The sequence below is a fragment of the Gambusia affinis genome, linkage group LG13 (genome assembly GCF_019740435.1).
Source record: "Gambusia affinis linkage group LG13, SWU_Gaff_1.0, whole genome shotgun sequence".
Classification (NCBI taxonomy): domain Eukaryota; kingdom Metazoa; phylum Chordata; class Actinopteri; order Cyprinodontiformes; family Poeciliidae; genus Gambusia; species Gambusia affinis.
This window is the reverse complement of record NC_057880.1, coordinates 1,947,083-1,974,967: the sequence shown is the minus strand read 5'-3', so window position 1 is coordinate 1,974,967 and position 27,885 is coordinate 1,947,083. Positions and strand designations below refer to the sequence as shown.

The following is a 27,885-nucleotide window of genomic DNA, read 5'->3' as shown; positions in this document are numbered from 1 at the left end:
AAAAAAAAAAAAAAAAAAACCCATCTTGCCATGGTTACACATCATAGCAGCTGTCAAACAGCAAAAAAAAAAAAAAAAAAAAAAGCCTGTCGCAATAAACAATTAATCAAATTAATAAATTAAAATCAGCTCAACAATTTCCTTTTGGTGGACTAATATCCTGAAAGGCCATTTCATTTAAAGACTTCATGATCCATTTTAATTACGGCTTCGGTTACATGTGGCCTTTATTTATTGTTTTTGTTTGCTTTTGGATATTTAATACACCTTCCAGTTCCAGTGCTAGGTGTTTTTTACACCTAAAATCAAAGTTTATTGGTCTTTGAGAGGGTGAACTAGTATTATTGGGGCCATTATCATTACGTTGCTTGACAATGGTCTCAAAATAACATTATCTTTTATCACAATAATTTCTGGGACAATTTATTGTCCAGCAAAATTTGTTATTGTGGCAGGCTGAGGCAAAAATCCTTTCAGCTGCACAGCTTTCCAAATCCAAAGGAAATAAATGATCAAATGTGCCAAAAGAGGTTGGTACAGAAGTAAAAAAAAAAAAAAAAGAATTCAACTTGCTGTCACTATTAGCAGCATAATTCTAAAAAGTAATTTTCCTTCCACTTCACACTTATGCCCTACTTCATGATGGTCTATCTCACAAATCCAAAGAATTTACGGTAACGTTTATAAGTGTAACGGGAGAAAATGTGACAACCGACACGGTCTATAACTACACTGTCACTAACCACTTGTTTGCTTCCATAATCTGGTGCCAAAAACACAACAATTAAAAGTGGCAGCGGCAGCAATACAACATCCATATGAACAGAAATGCACCAAAGCACAATTCACCAATAAACAAAGTACAACCAAGCTTTGAGATGAATGCTATGGACATTATTATAGAATTAATTTAGGAATGCAAAGTGTCAGTAAGCATTTCATTGGTTCATTTTCTCTACAACTGAGTTTATGAATAAACTTTACAGTGAATATACCATTATCTTGTTTATGTAAAAGACATTTTTCCTCTTAAGCATGAAATCGGTGCCAATAATAAAAATTTTAATGTCTGGTCTTTAAAATTGTTGTTTTGAAGCATTACTAAGGATTTTTAAAATGTCTGGAACAGTATGAATAATCTATGACAATATTATATAAATGTTATTCTTTTAAAATGAACACCATTTAGTGTTTTCTAAATAGTTTATTGATCCAGTTCCAGCCTTGCCAATCAAGCTGTCTTCAATATTGTTAAAGAGCGCAGACTGATTGGAGCAGTTTTACTCATATGGGTTGAAATCCTATTTGTGGGGTTTGATCTTGATTAAAACACATCAACATTATTGCATTATAAACTTTGTGGACTATCTACACTTAGGCATGTTTTGGTTTTGTAGCAGAGATTTCTTCAGCAACTCCAGCTTAAAGCTGCATCCCAATTTATTCAGCCTATCCCTCAAACAGTAAACTTTGTTACATATTTATGTCGTGTAGTTATGTTTTCTTTGTCTTGTGATGCGCTCTAGAAACGCATTGCTTCATTACCTTCAGCTGTGTGTTGAAGGCGTCTATTTCCAACAGTTTAGCTCTGGTCTCTCTCTCCACTGAATCCAGCTGCTCTTTGAGCTGCTGCCTGCTACTCTCCTTTTGTTCAATGGCTTTCTGCAGCGATGACAGGCTGTCACCTAAAAACACACACACGTGCACACACACAGAGTAGATGATGTTAGTTAAATAAGCTCAGGCAGTAGGATAACTCCTAGTTTCTTAGGAATTACTATGAAATTCAGGAAAAATGATCAGAATCTTGGCTTCTGCTGTAAAACAAACTATTTTATTTCTGATATAGTACAAGACTTTCCAGAGCGCAGAACTTTTTCTAACATCATGGGAAAATTTAGAAAGATGGAAAGAAAGAAACAAACCAAAAAAGTGAGAGAGAAATAAAGGAAATGAAGAAAGAGAGAAAAAAATGTAAAACAAAAGGGAGAAAAAGAAATGGAGAAAAAGGAAAGAGCAAGAAAGAAAATATTTTCTAATACATTTCTAAACTCTGGTGATGTTCTAGTTTATTATTCTGAATAAAACACTTGAGTCCTATTCTTTTCCAGACAGAAACTGTGCTGTATGTGTTTGACTCACGGTGCAAACTGTTCTGCTGGACCTGCTTTAACTGCTCATTCAGATTCTGCTTGTCAGGAATGAGCCTCCCCAGCCACTGTTGAGAGTCCTGCATACCACAGAAAAACATCAACTAGTACACACCTTACACCTCTACTTTAACTTACAACTAGGGTGGTTGTAAACAAATATTTTAGTAATCGAGTATTCTATCAATTATTCTTACAATTAATCAAGTAATCAGATACATTTTTTTTGATAAAATAAAATATTGGTAAATCTAACATACATACAAGAGTATGTATGTTAGATTGGACTGATGTTGGACATTCAACATCAGTCCAATTCTTCATATTTGAGCATCTCTACTATTACTGTTCTGTATTTTAGAAAATTTGTGAACCTAAATAAGTTTTACAAAAATCTGAAATTATATTCAATTTAATAATAAAGAGGCAGTCTCACAAATACGCCTAGAAAGATGTCTATACTCCAGGTTTTAGTTTATGTTTTAATCTTCAATTAATCTACCTTACTCAGACATTTATAGCTTTTGTGTCCACGTTAGCAACGGGATTTTGTCACACACAGAAACATCTACCAGCCATGTAGCGCCACAATGAGCTCCACCACCCATTTGTTGAGACCAGGATGATATGAAATTTATTTTGCGGTTCAGCCGTAAAACTACATTTACGTTAATCATCAACTACAGCGCAATTGGCCGCAGTGTTCAGTTTATCCTGTATAAATACTCCTCATTATTTGTATTGCCGCACAGCGCAATAATGACTCGGCCGGAACACGGTGCGCTAATTAACAAAACATAATTTAACAAACCTTCAAGGCAGATAAATTTTCCTCAAGGAATTTTAATAATCAAGGTATTTAAATCATTCAAGGAATCGTTAGAGTCCTAATTCTCCTAACACTGAAGATTACAAAAACACAACAACACCCAAAGGTGTGCAACTAACAGAGTTAGATAAATGAGATAGCAAAGAATGTCTGTGTGTGTGTTGGGTTTACGTACCTGAAGCTGCTGCTGAAGCTGTGTGATTTCTGCGATGCGTGTCTCTCTCGTCTGATTGGTCTGCTCCATCTCTCTCCGCTGAGTTGAAAGACGAAACCGAACATCCTTCAATTTACCTTCCAGCTGGTTCTTCTTATCATTCTGGAGAACAGGAAAACACGTATTGTTCAATTTATTCTATTTATCCGTTAGCAAAAAAAAAAAAAAAGAATTCGCATCTGTCCATTAAGTGAATATGAGGAAAAGAATCTCGTGCTCTGTTAAAGGACCAGTATTATGCATTTTCCGGGCACTTTATAGAACAATCAAGGAACTATGTTACCTTCAGTTATAAAAATTCCCAACTTGATAGATAGATAAACAGACAGACATCTATAGATCTGTCTATAGATATATGTCTATAGATGTAGATCAATAGATCTATATCTATAGATATAGATCAATAGATCTATATCTATATATATTCAGCAACAATACTCAGGTAGGCTGTGGCTTTGACATGATGCTCAATTAGTACTAATGGACCCAATATGTGCTAGAAAAAAATCCCCCACACCGTTGCACCAGCAGCCTGAGCCGTTGATACAAGGCAGGATGGATCCATGCTTTCATATTGTTGAAGCCAAATTCTGACCCTACCATCTGAATGTCGCAGCAGAAATCGAGACTCATCAGACCAGACAACGTTTTGTCCAATATTCTGCTATCCAATTTTAGTGAGCGTGTGCGAACTGTAGTCTCATCCTCTTCAAGGTTTGACGTGTTGTGCGTTCTGAGATGCTCTTCTGCATACCTTAGTTGTAGCAAGTGGTTTTTGAGTTACTGTTGCCGTTCTATCAGCTTGAACCAGTCTGGTCATTCTCCTCTGATCTCTGGCATCAATAAGGCCTTTGCTCCCACAGAACTGCCACTCAATGGATATTTTCTCTTTTTCAGACCCTTCTCTGAAGACCCTAGAGATGGTTGTGCGAGAAAATCCCAGTAGATCAGCAGTTTCTGAGGTAAGATCAGTTGGATTTGTCTGATCCATTCTGATTAACTTTAATTAGAGGCCCGAGGCTGAATTAAACCCAGCATATTATTTTTAATGACGATTTTACTGCTTCCTTCCACCATTGGAGTACGCACTGCAACTTCTCCCGTTTTTAGCTTTTGTACACCCTCCCACGGTTTTGAGAGGCAGGATCAATTGAACCCGTCTAAAAAAAAAAAAAAAAGCATGCTCTTTTACAGTCAAATATGGAAAATATTCCGTTAACACGACCCCTGTGTATATATATCCATCAAATATGACTTAAAAGAAATATGACTTTGTAAATTAACACCTTGAAATTGGGCCTCTGTTTCTTTCAGAAACTCCTGCTCTTTCTTAAACTTCGCCTTCAGGAAATCATCACAAAATTGCTCCTCTATTAATGTTCTGTGCAACGCCGGTAAAAACACTGTTGCACAGAGAAGTAGCTCATATAATGAGCTCAGCAGATATGCAGTTCCACCAGGTGTCTGCTAATTGCTGCTAGCTAGTCTAAAGGAGCTGAGTGGGAGAGTCATAGAGATGCTCTGTGAGGTGAAACTCAGAAACTGCAGCTCTGAGGAAGATATGCATCTCAAAGGTGGAGATATGGCCACCCAGGCATTTTGCACAGCTGAATGGTTGCCCTGGATCCATCCGTCTACTTTCTATACACCCTTTGCCCCTAATGGGGTCAGGAGGGTTGCTGGTGCCTATCCCCAGCCAACGTTCCGGGCGAGAGGCGGGGTCACCCTGAACAGGTCGTCAGTCTGTCGCAGGGCAACACAGAAAACAGACAGGACAAACAACCATTCACACACACACTCACACATAGGGAGAATTTAGAGAGCCCAATTAACCTGACAGTCAAGTTTTTGGACTGTGGGACGAAACCGAAGAACCCGGAGAGAACCCACCATACACAGGGACAACATGCAAACTCCATGCAGAAAGACCCCGGGCCGGGAATCGAACCCAGGACCTTCTTGCTACAAGGCAACAGCTCTACCAACTGCACCACTGTGCCGTTGTCAGCCGTTGCCATGGATATTAAAGGATTTCTCAAAAATGCATGAAAGAATCAAGGCAACACTCCAGGTATGTTTTTGATGAGGGAATAACATCATTTTTCCTTTTACATCATAACATGATGTAAAACTCAAAAAAGTCAATTTTACATAACACTGCTCCTTTAAGTACAGTGGAGGACTTGTGATGCTTCCAGTCAAAGTGTGTGTGGAGTGTGTGTTTTGCGACAGGTTATTTTGAATTACCAAAGCCTCCAGTTCAAACTCCAGCGTCTTCTTCCGGGCTTTGAGCAGCACTATACTTTCTTGTTCTCGGTTTCTTTGCGTTAGGAGCTCCTGGCGACGCTGGCGCTCCCACTCCAACTGACGCTGGCGCTCCAGTTCCCGCTTAGCTGCCTGGAACAGAGACAGGCGCCAAAGAATCACAACACAGAGCTACACATGAACAGAACACAGTGATTAGAAGCAACAAGGCAGGTTGATGTTTGAGCTTATTTACAGCAGACACAGAGATTCAAAGCTACATATGCACTGATTTGATATTAATAATCTGTTCCTGTCTCGATTTGAAAAAAAAAAAATTGTTGACTGGTTATTAATTTGTCCGATACAATACTGCACATCTATTCAGTCTAATTCTATGGCTTGTACTTTGAGCAACATCATGTTGCTCAAAGTACAAGTACAATAAACAGCATGTTGTTTATTTTACATTATATTTAGATTTTCTAATTGCATTTCTGAACCCTTTGAAAGGTTTGTTACAGTTTGCTTTTACATCTTCGACCAACGTAGTCAACCTGTTGTTTTTGTCAACTTCAGTTTCTTTATTATTTTACATTGGGTTTTATATTTCTAATTGCTGTGTGTTGTTTAAAGTTGGGTTCTACATATGTAATAAAATACACATGTAGAAATGTGTAATAAAATACATTTAAATAAGAAATGTTTTCAGAACACTTTTTCTGTATCGGATCAGTATCGACCAATACTAAACCAGTATCGGTTCTGGAAGTGAAAACAGACACCGGAGCAATGCATTCGTACTCTATACAGGTGGTAGAGAGTTTTAGAAATACAGGTGCAGCATCTTCACTTCAGATATAGAAATCTAGAGGTGCCAATATTTCAATGTCTAGCGATTTCGATTCAGACGCTAATTGTCTATTCAAACGAGATTCTGGTTAATGTGACTGTAAATATTTATTTAATACTGAGGTAGAGTGGACGCGTAATGCAATGTGAGGTACACTTGGAAATAGAAGTGGCAAAGACGTACAACTTAAACATATTTTGAAATGGATTTTTGCACATTTTGAATCTATTTAAGATTTCCAAGACTAGGAATTGCAATCCTTTAAATAAAATCTCTAGAATGCTCCTCCTCCTCTCTCTACCTCTCTCCTTTCTATCTCCTTGCGCCGTTCTTCTTCTCTTTGCCTCTCCATCTCTCGCTGCCTCTCCAGCTGCTTCTCCAGCTCCTGTTGTCGCCTCCTCTCCTGTTCCAGACGCTCACGCTCCTGAAGTACCGAGATGCAAATGTAACCAGGCAGATAACAGGGTTTTTGTTACTACCATTGAAACATTTATAGAAGTAGATAACTTCTGTAAATGTTATAGATGATATAGAAATAAGGGTACCTTCCTCTCCTGTTCCTCCCTCTCCAGTGCTGCCAGACGCTCCTGCTCTTTCCTCTGCTGCTCCTGGAGAGCCTGGCGTCTTTTCTCCAGCTCCAGGTTTCCTCTTTCAAAGTTCTCCCTCTTCTTGTCCTCAAATGTCACTGTGGAGGGGTGGAATATATAAACATACCCACTGTTAATGGCTAAAACATTGAAAAATGTGAACAGAAAAAGCATTCGTTTAGATTTAATATTAATAGGAAATCGGCTAAGAGTTATACAGAAATGCAGAAAAATTAATTTACGTTTTTATAACAACACAAACCATGCGGTATTTTAATATTGTGCAAGAAGAAACTTCCAGAAGAAAGAAGATTAAACTTCTACAGATATAGTGCTCTCAAAACTATCAACAACCCCTGAACTGCTTCAAAAACCTTCCCACAGGATGATCGCCACCACCATGCGTCACCGTGGCAACAGCGTTTTTTTAGATAATGTGCAGTGTTAAGTGCTAGGCCAAACAGCACATTCAGGACAAGCAGGACTTCTTTTGGCTATATTTGCACTTTTTAATGCAGATAGGTTAAGCATCAATATGTAGCTCATGCAGAAAGTGGAGCATTTGGTTTGTTTACCTTTACTGAGCAAGGTTCAAAGAATATTTAAGGAAATCATTATGACAATTCTCGGCTGGTATGGTAGCAGAAGCTACATTTCTGCTACCATACTAGAAATCTAGCTGGTATGGTATGGAGATGGAACAAACGCCACCTGGTAGTTTCTTCTCCTGGTTGCTCTCGTTCTCTTCCTCAGTCTCCTCCGGGACGCTCTTCTGGTCTGACTGGACGCTGTCACTCCGTACACGCCTTTGACACACGCACACACACACACATATGTTCATCTGATTGGCTGTTCATCTTCAGTTCACCAAACAGACAACGGTGGGATAGATACCTGAAGGTTGGCGGGAGGTAATCTGCTGGTAACACTGGAGGCAGTGGTAACCCTGACATGGCCATGTCTATGAGGTGCATAGCCAAGATGAACTCCTCCGCTGTTAGCTTCCCATCCTGATCAATGTCTGACAGACTCCTGAAGGAGATCATAATCCAAGTGAATTTCACATGTTTGCTCTTTTCCTTTTAGCTAATAAATGGCTGAATTCAATGCACTGACCAGATCGTGGCTAACTGGCTCTGAGGAAGGCTGGATTGCATCAGAATAGTGCGAGCCTGGGGTCCTGAATTAGAAATCCATGTCAGTAGTTTAGAGAAAGGCGTTGAAATTTCAATAAAAAAACTGTTAAGAGTACGTGAACGCACCGGTGAGGTATCCGCTCATCATCTTATCATGGGAGTTAAAAAGCTGCCTGTACTTTAGTCTGGAGGACTGAGGAACTGCCCAATCACAGGGAGGCTGAGTACTGGGAGAAGATTGAAACATGAAAGATGTAATGATTACTGTGCTGTGCCGTTTCTTTTTATAGCTACAGATGCATCTCAATACATTAAAATACCATTGAAAAGTTATTATATTACAATAATTCAATACAAATAGTATCCTTAAACACACTGAGATCTTTTAAGTGCTTATTTAAGTTCATTTACATCAAGGCTCTGCAACTTGTGGCTCTTTGGATCTTCCACAGTGGCTCGCAAACTTCCTCATTCACTATGAGCTTTGAAATTCCACACCACATTCATGGCTTAGGATTAGTTGCTGTGCGCTTGCACAGTGTGAAGGAAAGAGGAGATGATCGGTTTTGGTGATCAGCAACAAGAGACAGTGACTGGCGATCACATGAGATATCTATATATCTATACTATACTTACTTATACAGTAAGTAAATATATATTTACTTACTATGTATACATATATATATTTGTGGACTTGGAGAAGGCATTCCTCCGTGTCCCTCGGGGTTCTCCATGAGTATGGGGTACTGGGCCCTTTGATACGGGCTGATGGGTCCCTGTATGACCAGTGTCAGAGTCTGGGCTGCATTGCAGGGCTCGTTTCCGGTGAAGATGTTGAGGGGATACATTTTGGTGGCCTTAGGATTGCATCTCTGCTTTTTACAGATGATGTTGTCCTATTGGCTTCATCAGGTCGTGATCTACAGCTTTCACTGCAGCTGTTCGTAGGCAAGTATGAAGCGGCCGGGTTGAGGATCCGTGCCTCCAAATCCGAGGTCATTGTCTTGAGCCGGAAAAAGGTAGTGCCTTCGCCGCGTCAGGGAGGATGTCCTGCCCCAAGTGGAGCAGTTCAAATATTCCAGGGTCTTGTTCATGAATGAGGGAAAAATGGAATGAGAGATCCACAGATTGGTGCAGCATCAGCAGTGAAGCAGGCGGTGTACTGGTCTGTCTGACTATGTTTCTCGACTGGCCTTGGAACGCCTTGAGATTCCCACGGAGGAGCTGGGCAGAGGGAAGTCTGGGCCTCCCTTCTTAGGCTGCTACCCCCGCATCCCGGAAGAAGATGGAGATATATCTTTTTTTTTTTTTTTTTTTTTTAGGATCATGTAATATTTGTGGACCTAAACTGTTTTATTTAGCTGGACTGAATACAAAATGGCTCTTTCAATTACAAATGTTACAAATTCTAAATCCCATTAAAAAATACAATTATATTTCATAAGACCAATGAATAAAATACTTTTTTTAAGGCAGAAATTTTGTCCTGCTGAAACCATTATGTACAAAATATGCCCCGCACTGGTCAGATTTTTTTTTGCAGAAATTCCTGCATCGATGTAGCGTAGCATGGTGGACTTTAAATATACTTTGGTAAGTGTAGGTAGGACTGCTGGAAATAAACACCATAAAAAGTTTGTTTATTACTGAACTACACAACCTGTTCAATGATATTCCTATGTTTTGAGATTAACCTGAAAAGAAGAAAGTAATGGACTGTTAACCTACCCTGCAGCATCAAACGAGGAGCCCTTCTGCAGCTTGGTGCTGGAACGATTGAATGAAGCGGTCTTGTTCACAGAGGGAGCTGAGAGAGAAATCCAAGAACAATTGTGACTTAAAAAAAATCAAAACACACTGCTTTAGGAAGAGACTGAAAATGCTAAAGCAGTGCATTTTCAAGGTTTTTCTGCACAAACTCTGATTAATTCAAGTAAGTTGCGGTGAACAGATTGCATGTTTCTTGCCAATTACCAGCTAATTGTTTTTTGCTGGTTTGCCTTATAAAACCAATTATAATGCCTTACAATCGGTCTTATAAGCCATTAAGCCTTATAAAAGGTTTAATGCCTTTTATAAAACTATAAAAAGCATGAAACAATAAAACAAACAGCTTTCTTCTGTTTTACCTGAGAGGGGGAAGCCTGAGATGGGCGGCATCATAGCAGTGGGAGGAGCTCCGTTGGCGATGGGTGGAGGAAGGGGTGGAGGAGCAGAAGAGACGAGAGGAGGAGACACCCCAACAGGAAGAGGAGGAAGAGGAAGCGGGGGCACCACTGGGAGGGGGGCTGGAATGGGAGTCGGAATGGGTGCCATAGGGGGCATGCCTGGGAGAAAACACAGCAGCTCATGTGATTACTTTAATGACAAAAAAATATTTACACATAAATGTTAAAGTATTTGTTACCATAGCAAAGGACAAAAAGACTATTATTAACAGTGAATTCACATTTTTGACTCTCTAAACATGCAAACAATGAAAGGCAAAAACATTGGGAACATCGTCTGCTGGACATGTGTCTTTGAGTGGGATGATTTTATCCCATTTACATTGGCTATATGACGTAAACATTGACCAAGCTGTGCCATTTGTAACAAACAGGAAAATTCAACGGCAACAGCCACTCTTCAAACCAAAGAGGGCAGCACAGGGAAGGTTTTGGGCCAAACACGTTTACTTTAAAACCTCACAATTTGCACAGTAAAGACTGAATTTATACAACTTATCTGCAAATAAATAATGTTGGTTTGCGGTTTAGTTAAACTATATAAAGTAAAATCTTTCCATGTGTGTCTCACCAAAGCTGGCCTGTGGGGGTAAGGAAAGCAGTGGCTGCTTCATGCTGGGAGGAAGCGTTGGTGGCAGAGAGTGACCCTGGAGCTTCAGTTTGATGAGTTTCATGGCAATGGAGAACTCGTGGATATCCATTCGGCCATCGCTGTTCATATCAGCCAAAGCCCTGTACATTCAGAAGAAACACAATTACTCCAATACAAACATAATAACTCTTCAAATCTCTTATAACTTGGGGTGGAGAAGAAAAACTAGAAAAAAAATCTGCTAAGCTGCTAGCTAAAATCTGTTAATAAGCTTTATGATGTAAAAGATTCACTCCATTCAGAGATAATAAATCCGCCAAAAAATTAAGGCAAAAGTTACTGAAGATTGAATGACTGAACTCAGATATTTGAACCTATTACAGAAGCCTTTAAAAGGACAGGATTATGTTTTTTTCCAGGCACCTGGTGCCATTTTGTAGCATAATCAAGTAACTATTTTACATTCACATGTTATAAAAAAGCTATCATATATGACTTAAAAGAAATTTGACTTCATAATTTAATATCTTGAAATTGGGTCTCTGTCTCTTTAAGAAGCTCCTTTCTGAAACTCTGCCTTCAGGAAGTCATCACAACATGGCTCCTCTATTAACCCTTTAAGGTTTTAATCAGCGTTTCACTGAGAAGTAGTTCCAATAATGAGCTCAGCAGATGCCCAGTTCCACCAGGTGTTTGCTAATTGCTGCTGGCTAGTCTGAAGGATTTTTCAAACATACATGAAAAATTCAAGACAACACTCCAGATGTGTTTTTGATGAGGGAATGACATTATAACATGATTATTTAATGATTCCAGATTCTAATGTTACTTATTAGCATTACTATTGTTTATTAAATATTACAACTGCGACAAAGCTAACTCTAAGAGCTGCTATTCTAAGCAGCCTTTGAAACAAGAAATTCATTGTTTGATTTTGCAATGATCTGTCAAAGTGTTAGCTAAGAGCTTCCTTTGGGTTTTGTGACTCACCATATTTGGGCCAGGATGGGCGGGGGCAGCCCTGACTGAAGAAAAAAGTTTTTAGCCTGGTCACCTAACGGTGAACAGAAAGTAAATGTGAGACAAAAGCAAGCAAAAGATGAAAAAAAATCCCAAAACAATTCCTGTAAATCAGCTGGGAAATATCAGTAAAGGAAATTTACGACTTCTTTAATACACCTTCAAGACGTCCGGATGTGATGGACAGTTCGTTACCTGTTATGTAACCCCCAGCAGACGGAGCGAGGCCGTGAAACTGCTGATCATGTTTGGCTCTTTCATCCGGAGTGATCAGAAACACGTCTTGTCCTAACACACCCATGCGACACACACACACACACACACACACACACACACGATTAGAGTCTGAGAGGGCAGTGCAATGCCAGAGAAAAGGCTGGAATGTGAGAAATGTGTGAGTCAGAAGTTTTAGTTCTTGTTCAGTAAAACATTAGTCTCACACCAGAATTCAGCCACTTTAAGTGCTGCTCTTAAACCCCAACTTCCTGTATAATTTTTCATTTTTGACCCACATGTTTAGAGATTCATGTTGAGTCAATTTTAGAAAACAAAAAAGGAAATAACTAACTAGAGTTCACATTCCACATCCAGAGCATTCGAACTATTCCTTCAATAGCTTCACTGGTTTTGTTACTCTAAGCCGACTCAGATGTGTTTTAAAGATGAACAGTGACTCTGTTTATGGTCGAACAAATCAAACACAGAGGTTTAGAAATACTGCTGTCTGTTTTCGTCCCAATCTGACCCTCCGAGTTAAAGTGAAAGACTAAACCTGGCAGAAGTTCAGAAAATATTTCAAAGAAAAATGACTCTACAAGTAGTTATGGCGAAGTCTATAACTTCCTCCGCATACTTTTGAAAATTCAGTCCTCATTCATACCCCCTTACAATGCCCCAGGTCATATTTACACACATACCGACCTGTGAAAGCAGTCGAGAACTGTGCCATGGTTCACTCAGTCTTCAGCAAATACACAACGCCTAGAACAACAAAACAACATTTTTTGAAAAATGTGAAAATATAATGCAATTCCAACAATTCATTAGTACAGGACATGGGGCGCTTTACAGAGTCAAAGTATATTGAGATTTCAAAACATTGTAATTTCAAAACTATAGAAAGTGTGGTAATGTCTTTGACGCAGCTTAAAGTCCCTCTACTGAGATGTCAGAGAGGAGACTGGAGTTGTGATTTTTGCAAAAGTCTATGTATCAAAATCAACAAATATCCATGAATAAATGTTGTAAATATCATTATTATTATTAAACTCATTTAATTATGTTATCATATATGATCCTATCCCCCAATCTGATCTACCTTAGTAAAGGCTAAAAATCAACTACTGTCTTCTTCTGTTGTGAAAGAGTTTAGGCTGTCAGGCACTACCACCAGCTCACATCTGCACGTCTGCAGTTACTAACTTAGTTAGTATTCTGTTAAAAGTACCAGAAAGCACCCGCTGGTAATCAGAATGAGGTGCTGATGCAGCTTTTAAACTCAGTCAGGAGAAGTCCTTTTTTCAGCATCACTGTAGAGTTCATTTTCCACTCGGAGGTCTTTTTTCTGCTTCAGTTGGGAATTTCTCTTTAGTGCTCTTGCTTGTGTGTCAACAGAGCAGAAACCCTCTTTTTGTGCCACACTGCCTCATATGCTCATGCTCGAAACTGCTCTGCTTCACATTTACAAATGTGGAATGATTTACGGTACATCTGACAGAAAGGCATGAGGACACAAATTTACCACTGCTGGTCAATGGAAACCTCCATTAGAGCCTTTCTGTTGGATGAAGCAAAGACTAGAGACTTGAATATTTTGAAGTAAACCATCCTTCAACCCTTACAGTGCATCTGTATAACCAGCTAATCAGATCCAGGCTTGCCTTCTTCCACTTGAAGCAGAGCAGCAACGTTGCAACAGGCCGTGGCTTTTATAGAGTTTTACAAGGAAAACAACACTCAGCTAATGACAGCATTATCAGTTTGCCTCTAATGGTGTCTGAGCAATTTGAGTTGCACAATCGTCATGACAACATGAGTGTGTGCAATATCATAAATTGCTTGGAAGCCTATCCCGTGTAACATTTGTATATCTCCTTATAAAAGCAATTCTATTGCCATTTCCGGACTCGCATGGCATGTTATAGGGCAGGATGGGAGAGAAGGTGACAGTTTCTTCTGGCCCTCTTGGGGGTGAATAGCGGGGTGTCCTTATGCTCCCCATTATCATCCGAGTGGGGGGACAAAGTAACCAAAGGAACTAGGTCAGAGAGCTACAGAGCACCTCACACAGACACATTAGCTCCTGCTTTTTCTCAGAAACTGAGCAGCTGAGCAATGACAGGCCACCGCCTTACTGGGAAGAACTGGAGATAGGAGTAATCCTCCAATCACATAAAGCCTTTATTTACCAAACATCATTAAGAAAGTTATGTAGTGCTCAAGTTTGTTAAATTTCACCAACAATGTGTTCAACATCTAGTGAGACGTCAAGCCAAATCTCTTTCCAAAGAACTGAGCTCCTTGTGGAACAACTTGACTTTTACGCAATACCTGACAGAAGCATGACCGCTCATTTTCTGCTTGTGCAGCAGTAGAAAAACTGAAAGATACGGAAATTACTCAGTAAAAAAAGATGCTGAGATATTTACTTCTTTACTCGACAAAAGTCGAGTAAAGAAAGTTATGTTCATACTCTATATGTAAAATAAGGGAGTAGAAAAACACGGTGATGGCTGAGAGACTTAACTTCCTGCAAGATGACAAAATGAAATGAGTTTCGTCAAAGTATTTTGATGCACTGACGTGGTCCAGTCAAAGCCCATTTGTAGAAATGCTTAAAAATTGCTGTTTGTAGATGCTTTCTATCCAATCTGACAGAACTTGCAGAGAAGAATTAGTCCCAATTGATTATATCATCTGCTTAGACTTTCTTTTAATGTACTGCTAAGGAACTATATGTATAAATTTATGTGCTGTTTCGATGTGTCAAAAAACTTAATAGTAAGAGCCCTGTCAACTTTACAGGGTTTTGCTTGTAAAGCATTGAACAGGGAATGAGCACCAATAACACCACCGGCGCCTCTGCTTGATTTCTGAAGTTTACGTTGGAACAGATCGCGCACGCTTCCTTTCACTCAAACTGGCTCACCTTTATCTACATTTATATCAACCCCCTGTGAGAACTGTTTCTTGGAGAATCTATCAAGGCATGAGCCAAGTTTAAAAGTCACCACTTTTACTCTGCCAGCAAAGGTCAATGTGCGAACTGCAAATATAGATATGCATTTAGAGGTGTGCGTTGAGTGTGCAATGAGGATGATATATCTTTGTGAACAAAGCATTATGTGTGGCATCTGCGTTTAGGTCTCAACACACTGACTGTGTGTATGCTGACAAAGTTTGAATTCTCTGTCAGACTGTGCATGAGTGGACCAGTGGTTCAGCCCATGGAAGAGCTTTTGGGTTCGCCTTGTAGTCCCTAGTTTTCAAATAATCAAATAATAATCAAATAATCGACAAGATCAATCGACTTTCTATTACCACATGTCTACTAGAAGGCTTAACGCTCTGTTTCCCCTGAGCACCTTGTATTTGTGGGATTAGTCTGTATAATCAGAGCAAAGGGATGTTACTGCATCGTAGGTCTGTTGTGTACACACAGTTGTCAGAACAGGACACAAAATAATTAGCTTACACAGGATGTATTTGTTGACTGTTTCTTACACAGATGGCTTATTTATAACACTGCTGGTATATTAACACCTGCATGACTACACTCGGTTTTTCACACTAAACTCTCCGCTGCTCTGAGACAACAACACAAAGCGGTTCAACCCACCCCATGACCTGCTTCATCACCCATCCTCAGCCCCACAGGAAGCTGATGATGGCACTAAGGGTGTAACTGTTTCAGACAAAAAAGAAGAAAATGAGAGTAAGTATGTGATCCAGACATGCACTGCCAGCACTCTTCATCCTTCTCAGGCATCAAAACAACATTTTTGATCAGAAATAACCAAAATAAAAGCCAAAAAAAGTGTGCAGATTAAGAAAAGGAATAGAAATACACTGGACGTCAAATGACGACTGACAAACACACACATAAGGCTAATGACATGACAGCAGCCATGACAGAAGCACAACTGCTTCACCTCAGGCATAGTTCACACATAGCTGAATATCTTTGAAAACAAATACCTTTTTATGTAATTTGGCCTTACAGCCACATGAAAACTCAGTTTAATATCATTAAAAATGATTATTTATACAAACTCAGACACAAGTGGTCTGAGTTTTTATCTACAGACCACTTTGTGGTCTCTGCTTTAAAAATTAAAAGGAAGAAATCATCAGCAAATGTGGATGTTTCAGGTTCGATGAAAAACACATTTATTATAGAATGTGTTACAGAATAATGAGCCAATTGTTGTCATGTTCTAGTACTATCAAATAATATCATCAAAGAAAAGACACTTTGATCGTTTCAGGCTTAATTCATGGATGTATCTAAAAACAATGGGATTAAAATCCAATAAATGTCGGTCAACTGCCTTGCTAAACCCATCAGTGAAAAGTCAAAGCAACCACAAGAAGTCAGATTTCAGGAGAACAATGTGAAAACTACTTCAAAAAGATAAAGAAGAGCAATTGTCATGACCGCAGAACAACTTCAGTTAAGCAAGAATTAGGAAGGCATCATTTAGAGAGTTTTCCCTTATTAGCCAAAGGATTTTTCTCATCTTTATACAGAGGAAAATTCAAAATACCAGATTAAAAAGCAAGAAACTACCTCACTGTGTTCTGTTATTTTTTTTTTATTTCTTTTTTTCTCCAACATTTTAAACTGTGTAGCTCTCTTTTCCAGTTTTTAGTGAAAATGTTGTGTTTATACTTCAATTTCTTTGAATTTCAGTGTTTATTTGGGCTTTTAATTTGTATTTCCTTCTTTACCACCAACCATCATGATATGAAGCATGACTCCATACCAGTCATGCTGGGTTATGAAGTTCCCTTTTAAGCCAGGATGTGCATGATGGGTTGTCCCCGCCCTTGTGACGATATGAATATTGCAACACCGCCAAGATGATAACCAAAAGCTGCTTTCAATCATAATTATACAGGCACCTTTACCTTGGATGAAGTGCACTCTACGTGACTTATCTGAAAGTGGATAGATCACAGCATTTTGGAAAACCTGTTATTGTGAAGACAATAACAGGGTTTCTGTACGTTTCACCAGCTCAACATTAAAATATTGTAAGATCACCATGAAAACATTTCAGACATGTATCGCAACAGAAATCTACAAAAGAAAACCACCAATAAATCAGTTGGGTTTGCCAACAGAAGTGAGTCAATGATCAAGACAGACATCGCCCAGCCAACTGGTGATAAATTTGCACTTACCCATAAGAGAGTAAAAAAGCTAGCCAGTTATTAGCAGATAGTTAGCAGTAGATACAATCACCTTGAGAGACCGAACGAAGGGAATACGTCTGCATCCAACTAAAAGATTTGGGTAGCAGTAAAGTCCCACAAGAAAAATTAAAACCTCACAAAATATACGAGCTTAACTAGTCCTCAAAACCTGTGGTTAACATATTTAAGACTAACTTCTTTTTTTTCAATGAATTTATGAAATTTTAAGGCATTAATATTAGATACATGAATTTCAGACTTCAAGGATGAATGAGTAATGTGAGTTACAAACTTTAGTTCCATTTAATTTTAATCCAGGATTTATAAGTTTCTATGAACTTATCTGATATGAACAGGGGAGTTCAATCTCGGTTCAGAAATTCTGGGAATATCTCCACAGAGACCCCTCATGCTTCATTACACATAATAAAGACGCGTTACACATAATGTAAAGTGTCTTTGAGAACCTTTTGAGGGTTGAAAAGTGCCATATAAATCTGATGTCATTTCACTTCATTTCAATAAAGATGCCAAGTGTGTTATAAATGTAGTCTGAAAGCTATTCTCATCATATAATAGTTAAAATAAGATGATGAAGAGCGTTTGAAATTGAATTTTTTTTCTTCATTTTGCAAAACAGCAGCAACTGTCCCTCACACACACAGTGTAATGTTGCTTCTACTCTTAATATAAATAATGGCTGTTTATAGCAGGATGCATATGTGCATATTTTGAAAGCTACTCATAACTTCTAAAATTATTATTCTTAAAAGAGAAAGAGGAATGACCTACAAAGTTCTAATCGGTACATTTCTAATTTTGTGTGGCAATAGTTATAATTTTTTTAAAAATATATCAACAGCAATGTAGTGCTGAAGCAGTGCTTTACATTGTAAACTCTTTGTCCCACGTCTAGTTGATTGGGACCCTGTCACCCTGCCCCCAACCTTCAACAGAACTGTCAGCATCCGCGTTACCATGGAGACCAGCTCTGACCGACTCCGCTTTGTAAGCCTCCTATCCCCCATGAACCTGATGAAGTTACACATCGGTGAGGCTTAAAGGGAGTGTACCCAGCTCTCTTGTTAGGGGGAGCGTTTACAGTACCAGAACGGATTCTCGCTTCCTCTTTTCCATTCAGTTCGATTCTCAAATGGTCTTAAGCCCCTATAATAGCTTTTTTGGTTTTAAGAAGGTTTTCGGAGCTTTCCTTGGATTTGACAGCTGAGACTAACGTCATTATTTATGTTTGCGAACGGATTAGTACAGACAATATATCTTCTGAAAAAATCCACACATTTTCCCTCTTAAGTAGGGTAACGTGGTCAGCTTATGAGACTACTGGGACCGAGCATTATCGAGCCAGAGGTTAGCCATCAGTAACTCCGGTCAGTGTTACGGGGGTCACAGAGGAGATGCAGTGATTTTACATTAGCATTGTGGCTAATTCCATGACTGTGAGCGCGTTACAATCTTGTTCTCGTCGTAACATACATCAGGCACGGCCTAAAATAGCGAATATGACAATTTAGCGTTTAAACTAGTAAACTACTCCTTGTAGTAAACGAGAAACTGACCAACCGACCGTTATCAGTAGAATTAGCATGCAGGCTAAGCTCAGCCCGCTGAGGGACATTCTTTCACATCAGCCACTCTCTACTGTCTCTACTTACCTCATAGTTCAGCTTCCATCCTTAAAAGCTCTAGAAAGTAACTCTCTGTGTGTCTGTGTAACCATAAATTGAGATGTATTCTCCCAAAATGAGGCGGTTTATCACCAAAAGCCTTTCCGGTGATTCTCCCGTGGTTCAGAAATCCCGACCGAGTGAGGGATAGCTGGAAAATGGGGTAACGCCATGCAAATATCGCGAGACTTTGTTGATTTTTGGGTTTTGGCAGGTATTAAACGATATCGCGAGAGCCTTGGCTTCGCCTGAACCATATAGTAAAACAAGGGGATTAGAAGCGCTGCTTAAGTCCGTCATTTCCTAAACAAAACCCAGAAAAATATATTTTTTACGCATACGGAAACAAAATTACATTTTTAAGAAGGCTTGGTATGTTTTAGTTTATTTTTCGGCCTAATAAGACATGTTGATTTTCGGATGTCAATGCGATGTCAAGTTTTATATATGTAGTAGTACATACGACGTACCATGTAATACAGACGAGCCGAATTAGATTATTCTGTGTAAATTCGCAAATTTATTAACTGATACTTGGAATAAAAAAGTGGAGAGAATTTAATAATTGGACTTGTAATTGTACTATTTCAATTATAACACATTGGTCACATTCACCATTGATCAGTTATTGAATGCATTTGATTTCCTGTGCCTGGTGAGTACCAATATATTCATAATGTTGAGGTAGTGTGGTTGAAGTTAGTCTATCTTCTGATTCACACATATGATGATCTGCAGCCAAATGTCACTTATAGTTATTAAGCTGGGGTGAAAATTGTCTGTCTTTACAATGCACATTATGGAAAGGTTCGAATTGTATAAAAATAAATAGTTCTACAGTTTCAAAACTGTGGGAAATATTTTTTAGGTTTATTAATAGCTTATGAAAGGTTCCTGGAAGTTTAAAATGCATAAATAACTTGTACTTGTTGCGTTCTCCGGTAGAGGGAGGTGTTGTCATTTCTTTAGTTTGCACCGTAATAGAAGAAGAGATCAGCTGATCAAATCAAACAGGACTTGAAAAACAGCATCTGTGCTTTCTTCTTGTGATTTATATAAAACTGGAGGGTTTTGATCTACGTTTCTGTTCATGAATTAAATTCTTGGCGACATGAAAGGTTTATATGGACGAGCTGCAGAGGGCAACGCTGAGCCCAAGTTTGTTATTCAGGAAACGGTGAGTTGGGCTTTAAATTATTAATAATCCAGATCTCAATGCACTAAAAAGCTTTGGTTGTTCCCGTTCCTTCTAACCAATGGTCCTGGTGGTGGGAGCATCATGGTGTGGGGTTGTTTTGCATTTGGGTGAAAAATCATGTAAAACAAAAAAGCTAAGCAATCAAAACAAATATTACTGCCACATTTGCTGAGAAAGTTAAATGCAAATGATTAAATTAACACTGTAAAACTTGTAAAACTAGCATTTGTTATTGTACCAATATTTAAACTCATGAGCGGATTGATACTAGAAGCTTGTTAATGGCTACTGCAACTTGATGAGGAATATTAAACCAAATACTACTGGGATGTATGTATATTTTTCACTGTATAAAATCACTATAAATTGAAGTTATGGCTCCTAATTTATTTTTAATTTTAGTAAAATTCTGCTTGCTGCAGTATTATTTCAATTTAATCTGTAAAAAGAAGAAAAAAAAGGTTGATATGCCCAAATTAAGTTTTACACCCCCTGGTGAGTGTATGTAGACTCACCAGGCACTGGCACTGTAGGATAAACGGGTATCACAGCAAGCATCTTTAACTGGCCTGTTTCGGTTTTTCTCCAGACTCTCCCAGATGTTTTAGGCAGCCATCAGGTCAGAGTGAAGGTCAAAGCATGTGGACTCAGCCCTCTAGACTTCAAGGTAAAAAAATAAATAAAACTAAATTATAAGGTACTGGATGAGAAGCTACTGTAAGTTTTGTGGAAACTTGCTTGTTCATAAATGTTTGTTCTCTCCAAGTGCACACACCTCCATACCAGACTGCATCCCTTGCCGAGAGCATGGAATGCAGTTTAAATGTTATTGTGTTTTGGAATCATATTTTGCCAAAGAAATATAGGGGAAACAAAACATAAGGATGATTCTGTCACGATTTGCTGTATCAGTGGTGGAGGATAGATGCAGTGGACCCAGGTTGTAGAGTAAATGATGCTTTTAATGGTGATCATATTGAACAGAGATCCAGGCAGCACAAGTGAGCAATGAGGCAGGAAAACTCAGACACTGGAACAGGACACACAACTAGAGACTCATTTGTTGTGAGTCTCACCAGCAAGTCTAGTGACTCACTAGTGCCAGTATATGTGAATATACTGGTGGTGTATTCATACTGTATATGAATACAGTATGAATACTGTATTCATACTGTATGAATCTGCTGGCAGAGAGCAGGTGACACAGGTGGGGTTAAATACACAAGGAGTAATCAGAGTAACTGGAAACAATCTAGGGGTAGCCGTGGCAACACAGAGACTCAATAAAAAACTCCCCACAAAATCCAAAGCCTCACAGATTCATTCCGACTTCACTCACTGAAATACAGTGAAAAGTGGTTGATCCCATATAGATTTCTGTTTTTCCTTTTTTGTCATGCTTAAATGTTTCTAATCATAAAACAAATGTTAATATTGAGTAAAGATTAGCTGAGCAAATGCAAAAACCAATTTTGAAATGATTTCATTCATCATTAGGAGAAAGACAAAAAAGTAAGTGACACTGCTTTGTATCCCTTTGGTGCCTAATAGATGTCAATTACTTTTGTTTTTCTACATTTTTTTTATTACTCTTTGCCCATTAATGGCTGAATTAATCAGCAGTAAAGTTACTTATCTGTGTTCCTCAAGTTGATTCAGGAAGTGGGGATCCAGAGGGATTTCATCCCTGTTGGCAGAGAGGTGGCAGGCGTCGTCCTTCAAGGTATCAAACTGTGTTTACTGAGCAAATCTGACATTATACACAAACACACACATTTGTATGGTCTGAGGGAGCTTTCTGTCCATGAATTTAACTGTTCAGTCTGTGGTTTTTTCCCCATAGTTGGACCCAAAGTGACTTTCTTTCAGCCAGAGGACGAGGTTGTAGGTGAGAAATGCTTTTAAATAAAACTTGGCCTGTCAAAGTTGGGTGAGGAATAAAAGGGAAAATGATAGCATAGGATTTTGTTGTACTTTATTTAGGAAAAAATGCACACTTTTGTTGTTCTATTGTTTGTTTATAATGATACTATGTTATTAAAATATTTTGTAGTCAACTATAACTTTGTCCATCATCTGTCCAAGGTTTTAACAAAAATAATTAAATGGGAGTAAAACCATGTTAGCGCTACTGGCACTGTATTCACTTCATATCGAATCAGATCTAAAATGTGCAGTATTGTACATCACTACTGATTTGAATTCAAAGTAATGCGGTTTGGTCAGGGGTTAACTGGGTTAAAAGGGAATCAAAAGCAGATTATATGGAAATGGTCAAGTATTTGACTCCTCCCACATTTAGTTCCTATCCAAAGACTGTTTTATTCTCAATTAAGCGATAAAAATAACATTTGTTTATGTAAACGTTTAATAGATAATTGAAGAAATTAAATACTTTAATTCATAATGATTCTGTGTCATCTGAATATTTGTGATGCCTTTATAGAAGATTGCTGCTGCTCCAGTTCTTCATGTTGAGGATTCAGTTTTCCACAAATCCTTTTTATGTTCAGCTTATATACTTTAGTTTTTATACATTTTTATTGCCTATGGTTATATTTTTATTATTAATACTTAACACCTTGAATAGCATAGCTTGTCAACTAATAAGCAATCTTCCCATGGGGATCAAAAAATTATATTCTATTCTAAGAACAAAATACATTTTTGTTTTAGTTTCCTATGTAGTATTGTGGTTTTTGTTTTTTGACTTTACTTTTTAGTCATAATGTTTCCTCCTTTCATTCTCCAGGAATTCTTCCTCTGGACTCATCTTGTTCTGGACTCTGTGAAGTCATTGACATAGATGAGTACTATATAGGTAAATGCACTAATGAACTTTTTTTTATTTTTTTTTTACTTTAAATCTGCGATATGGAGTCAGAAGACCACAAGCTGAAAGGCAAAGGCTTTTAAAGGCGGCCAGATAAATGGATGTTATGAAACGGCTCCTCTTCCATCTTTCATTGGCGCTCTTGGTGCTTTAAAATCTAAAGTGAAGCTCAGCTGGCTGTTTGACAGAAGACTGAAAGCACCTCGAGTCCAGAGACTCCATCCGGTCTGAGACATCAGATATTATAACCCAAGCACTTCCAGAAAAAGTACCTGAGAAAGGGTGTTGGTAAATGGAACATTTACTATTGTGGAAATTCTACCTGTTATTAACATCCAGAAATCCTAATGCTTGTCATAAAACAGTACCTTGGAAGGTATTAGCATGCTTTGAACTTTTTCACATTGTGTCACAAAACAACTAAAACTTTCAGTGCTTTTTTAATTTGGATTTTATGTGATAGACCAACATAAATTACTGCATTATTATCGAATGCATATGGATAAGGACACTCAGACACTTCTGAATCAGTGGTGGGCACACTTCTGCTAATGTGCAGTGTAGGTGAAGCTAATTTTTTTTGTTTAGCGCTTTTGCTAATTTTGAAACTGTTTAGCACACTAAACTTCCCCTAAATATTTTTTTTTCCTGAATAAATTCTAAAGTGCTTGGTTGTTTTACAAACTTTTAGTTGAGTAAAGCTGGACATCAGTGTTTATGTTTTGGATATCGTCTGTTAAGAATTTTTCAAGTAGTCATTTATATTCATTCTCATACTTTGAAGCACTTTAGCCTTGGTGTCTGCTAAATACTGTGTTGGTAGAGCACTTTAGCATTAGCTTCTACTAATTACTGCACTGGTATAGGGTTTTAACCCAGCTTTCACGGAATACCATGTTTGTTTAGCACTGTTGCGCCAGCTTCTGTTTGTTGGCATATAGCTTTAGGGTTAGTACAACAAATTTTTATGGTTAATAGTTTTTGGTTAGCAGAACTTAACTCTTTAGTTAGCAGTGATCACTACTGTCCTAATTAAACCTCTTTCCCTTCAGAATCCACCAAAGTGGTAACTAGAGTCCAATTTAATCTTTATATAAACCCAGCTATTCTTTATGAAGACCCAGGAACAAATCTCAATCCAATATTCAAAACTGGAAAGAGTATGTATGTATGTCCAAGGCCCACCAGAGCCCCCCAAAGCACCAAACTAACATGAGAAAATGTATATATATGTTTAAAATAACATTTATAATACAAACTAAATAACATGACACAGGGCAATCAGCTGATATTACTTTCACATGGTTAAAAGTTTATGACAGTTAAACACCACTCTGCATTTCTAAATCCACATTTATTTTTTCAGTTTTGATACTCCTAAAATCAATAACCAAAATAACACCAATATGATGTCAACTAATTACAAATGCTAATGATAGCTGGTCTGTTACACACATAGAGTAACTCAGGACTGATGAAGCATCTGGTGTTAACATGATGTAACACCAGATTTCCTTCTGCTTTAAAATGATCTGCTTTCTCATGTTCAGCCACATGTTCTCATGTTCCTGATATGATTGAGGATATAAAAAAAAATGTTTAAGCGATGTGAGTACCTTAGCAAAGCACGGTAAAATCTGCATATTTTTGTTTGTTCTCTGCAGTTCAAAAGCCAGAGAAGCTCAGCTCTTTGTGTGTGGCGGGAGCTCTGCGTGACGGCGTCTGTGCCTACACTGCCCTACACACACATGCCCGCATGGCAGCTGGACACACACTCCTGGTGATGGACGGGTCCAGCGTACGTACAGTCAGTCTGAGTTTGGACTGCGTTGTCGGGGCGGTATGGTTTAGTAACAATCTCATCTCCTGTAATTGTGAAGCCTTTCGGCCTCATGTGCGTCCAGCTGGCCTGTTACCACGGAGTCAAGGTTCTCACCACGTCACACTCGCCGCAGAAACAGGCCTTCCTGGAGCAGCTTCGGCCCAGCGTAGGTTGGTATCCCCCACCGTGTTGACGACTGTACCTCCTGTCTTTTACTTCACCTTCCTGTCGCTGTCAACTGCTGATTTTATTCCTTCACTTTCAAGCTGTCTATTTGCTTCCTTCACTTCTTTTCTCTCCTTCATATTTTCCTTAGGCATTCAGGATCCTTTAGTAGGTGAGATATTTTTCTGTCTTTTGTTTTAAAACCCTACAAGTTCCAAAGATTAGAATTTTGTAAAATAGTTCAATAGTTTTTGCTTATTTTTAGAAAGTTAAACTTTTATGTTAACATAGAAGTTTGTTCTATGTAACGGACTGAAATGTTTCAGTCCGTTATTTAATGTAATTTTGATGTTTATTGCAGTTTTCCCTGCTGCTTCTTTTCCTACCAAACCTTTTCCTTCCACTTAACTTTCCATGAATACGCTTAGTTACAGAACTGTGTGACTATCCAGATTCTTTGGCATTTACATTGATCAAGTCAACAATCTTCACTATCTAAAAAGGCTTTTTAAAATTATCATTATATAACATTACAATTTTCCAAAACAATGAATTTGGAGTTTTTATTTTTCTAAGTCATCAAAATTATGTCAAATAAAGGCTTGAAATGTTTCACTTTATTTAAAATTTGTGTTTCATTTTCTGAAATAAGGAACAAAAATATTGACGGTTTTCAGAATATCCAAATGTTTCCCAGTTGCACATGCATGCCTGCTTCTCTACAGGATTGCTAATGCCTTTTGTTAATGTCTTCTGACACGTTAACTTGTTTTATTTTCAACAAGTTAGTTGTTGAAAATGCCTAATAATTATTTTATGTATGAAGCCCAAAGATGGAAATGTGCTAAATGTAAATTTTGCTGCCACCCTGTGGAGAGAATCAGATTCTGAATGCAGGTAAACTTTTATAGCCAAAAGATTATTATTCTTTTTCAGACAAACCTGCTTTTTTCATACTTAAATGTACTATAATCTAACAATAATGCAGGAAAATGATGCAAACGTTATCAAAATGTTTAGGTACGACTGTAGGATATAGAGAATGCTGAACTGTACAATCAGTCAGCGTGGTTCAGTGTTTTATGCGGTTCTGTTTTTGTTTACACAGCCAGAGTCATTCCGGTGCATAACGGATCATCGGACCTGCTGTCGATGGTTCTGGAGGAGACGGGAGGACTGGGAGTGGATATAGTTGTGGATTCTGGAGGTGAGCTGAACATACACTTCAGGATGACCATGTTTTTGTTTAAAATATGATTTTAATAATGAAACATAGGCCTTTTTTCTTTAAAGTTTGTCTCCACGGAGACGAAGAGGAGGAGGATAAGAAATTACTCCCCCATAAGCATGACATCATCAGTGTGCTCGGAGTGGGAGGGCACTGGGTCACCTCCCACAAAAACCTGCAGGTTACAGGCTTACAGTCAAATCCAGGCAGCTTTTGTTAGTTTAGACTTTAAAGTTCCACATAAACATGTTAGTTATGAAATGTTTGTTCTGTCTGCAGTTGGATCCTCCAGACTGCAGGTTACTGCATTTAAAATCTGCCTCCGTGTCTTTCCTCAACCCTGAGGTCTGGACGACCTCATCGGCTCAGCAAGGACGGTACCTCCGTATCCTGTCCTCACATCTACAGCCTCTGCTCATCATCTGCATTCATCTCATAACTTTTAATGATTCATTTGAACCATTCTTTTATAATACATCCAAATTATATAGACATTTACAAGGAATAGTAGTTGAAACTTAAGGGGATTATGATGGATAGACCAGCTTTAAGTAATGATTTGAAGGTAGGTAGAGAGTCAGACTTCCTGTTGTTCCAATGGAGGCAGAATATACTGCAGGTCTTACAGAGGCATAGAGGTACATCCAGGAAGGACGCTATTGCTGTTTCCACCTCACTAGCTTCCTGCACTAACTTGCATTCCTTATCAGAAATTCTGCTAACCTGAACAGGATTAAATAACATGTCGCTTTTTGCCAATGTTTTTTTTAGTTATCTGCTCTAGTATGTACTGTATGCTTTCATACCTTTGTAGGGGGTGTTATAGAAAGTTTAACCCGTTAAAGTTAAAAAGGATAATTGGCTTCACAAGTTTGATTTTAGTGTGGATTTTATCTAAAAAGCTAAGTCCTGTTTGAAAAGCAAAGAGATTGAATTTCTCGTGAAAGCATTCCACCCTCAGAAAGCTATTCAACTGAATTCTTAAAGGCCCAAAATTAATAATTAGCACATGTAAATGTCTGACTTGGGTTGTACATAAAGTCTTTAACAGCTGTTCTTAGATATTCTAAAAGACATTGTGGAGAAGATGTCAGCTGGAGTTCTCAGGTAACTTTGAAAAACATGCCGTTTGTGTTTTATCCCAATATATAAGATCTCAGAAAACATTGACTGACGTTCAACATCTGGCTTCTCTTTCCTGCAGACCTCAGACAGAGGAAGCTGTTCCTCTCTATGAAGCCACAGTTGCCATGGAGACTGTCCAGCGTCATCCCAAGAAAAAGGCCGTCGTTCAGCTCTAGGCGAGAATAAAAAACCTCATTCGGTTCTGGGTCCAAATCCTTTACCTACTTCACAGTGGGAATGAAGTTGTTTGAAGATTACACTGACGTCTAAAAGCTCTTTTTTCCAGAGTCGACATTTCAGTGAACTGCACAATGTTTGAACCCATTAAGACAGCAGTATTTCAGGATTTCTCCACATGGAAATTAATTTAAAAAAATAATCATTATCAAATCAATGTTCTTTTTAACCAATTCCAAGAAAGAAATGCATCTTTTGTTCTGGATATTTGTTTAAACTATGTTGGTGACATAATAAAATTGCATGTGAGGAATTAGAGGTAGTGTCTGCTCTAGAAAATTGTTTGTTTACGTTTTATTTAAAATTTTATTTAAAAAATGT

At 38.3% G+C, this 27,885-nt stretch overlaps 2 protein-coding genes across 7 annotated transcripts in view; one reads left to right on the top strand and one right to left on the bottom strand.

The window, feature by feature from the left end:
* The window catches only part of itsn1 (intersectin 1 (SH3 domain protein)), a 55,728-nt gene extending 36,599 nt beyond the window's left edge, over positions 1 to 19,129 (bottom strand). For all 5 annotated transcript variants that reach the window (XM_044136664.1, XM_044136660.1, XM_044136661.1 and 2 more), the window contains exons 1-17: positions 18,945 to 19,129; positions 12,775 to 12,834; positions 12,049 to 12,141; positions 11,824 to 11,887; positions 10,813 to 10,973; positions 10,143 to 10,340; positions 9,742 to 9,820; positions 8,140 to 8,240; positions 7,994 to 8,057; positions 7,772 to 7,909; positions 7,589 to 7,683; positions 6,836 to 6,975; positions 6,592 to 6,714; positions 5,441 to 5,590; positions 3,155 to 3,295; positions 2,143 to 2,230; positions 1,546 to 1,685 (exon numbers count right to left, since the gene is read on the bottom strand). In XM_044136664.1, coding sequence (XP_043992599.1) covers positions 1,546 to 1,685; positions 2,143 to 2,230; positions 3,155 to 3,295; positions 5,441 to 5,590; positions 6,592 to 6,714; positions 6,836 to 6,975; positions 7,589 to 7,683; positions 7,772 to 7,909; positions 7,994 to 8,057; positions 8,140 to 8,240; positions 9,742 to 9,820; positions 10,143 to 10,340; positions 10,813 to 10,973; positions 11,824 to 11,887; positions 12,049 to 12,141; positions 12,775 to 12,802 — 1,803 coding nt within the window. In that variant the 5' untranslated portion in view covers positions 12,803 to 12,834; positions 18,945 to 19,129. The remainder of the gene's footprint in view (positions 1 to 1,545; positions 1,686 to 2,142; positions 2,231 to 3,154; positions 3,296 to 5,440; positions 5,591 to 6,591; positions 6,715 to 6,835; positions 6,976 to 7,588; positions 7,684 to 7,771; positions 7,910 to 7,993; positions 8,058 to 8,139; positions 8,241 to 9,741; positions 9,821 to 10,142; positions 10,341 to 10,812; positions 10,974 to 11,823; positions 11,888 to 12,048; positions 12,142 to 12,774; positions 12,835 to 18,944) is intronic.
* Positions 19,130 to 19,802: 673 nt separating this feature from the next.
* cryzl1 (crystallin, zeta (quinone reductase)-like 1) lies at positions 19,803 to 27,822 on the top strand. 2 transcript variants are annotated; one of them, XM_044136658.1, is made up of 13 exons: positions 19,803 to 20,133; positions 20,744 to 20,821; positions 21,805 to 21,877; positions 21,998 to 22,042; positions 22,907 to 22,975; positions 24,652 to 24,785; positions 24,868 to 24,979; positions 25,126 to 25,146; positions 26,083 to 26,181; positions 26,268 to 26,383; positions 26,482 to 26,587; positions 27,264 to 27,309; positions 27,407 to 27,822. In XM_044136658.1, exons 1-13 carry the CDS (start codon positions 20,068 to 20,070, stop codon positions 27,501 to 27,503), a joined length of 1,062 nt encoding a protein of 353 aa, XP_043992593.1. In that variant the 5' UTR covers positions 19,803 to 20,067; the 3' UTR covers positions 27,504 to 27,822. The 2 variants fall into 2 exon arrangements, with proteins under 2 accessions (XP_043992593.1, XP_043992594.1); XM_044136659.1 differs by lacking the exon at positions 25,126 to 25,146 and having other exon boundaries at positions 19,809 to 20,133.
* Positions 27,823 to 27,885: the final 63 nt, after the last annotated feature.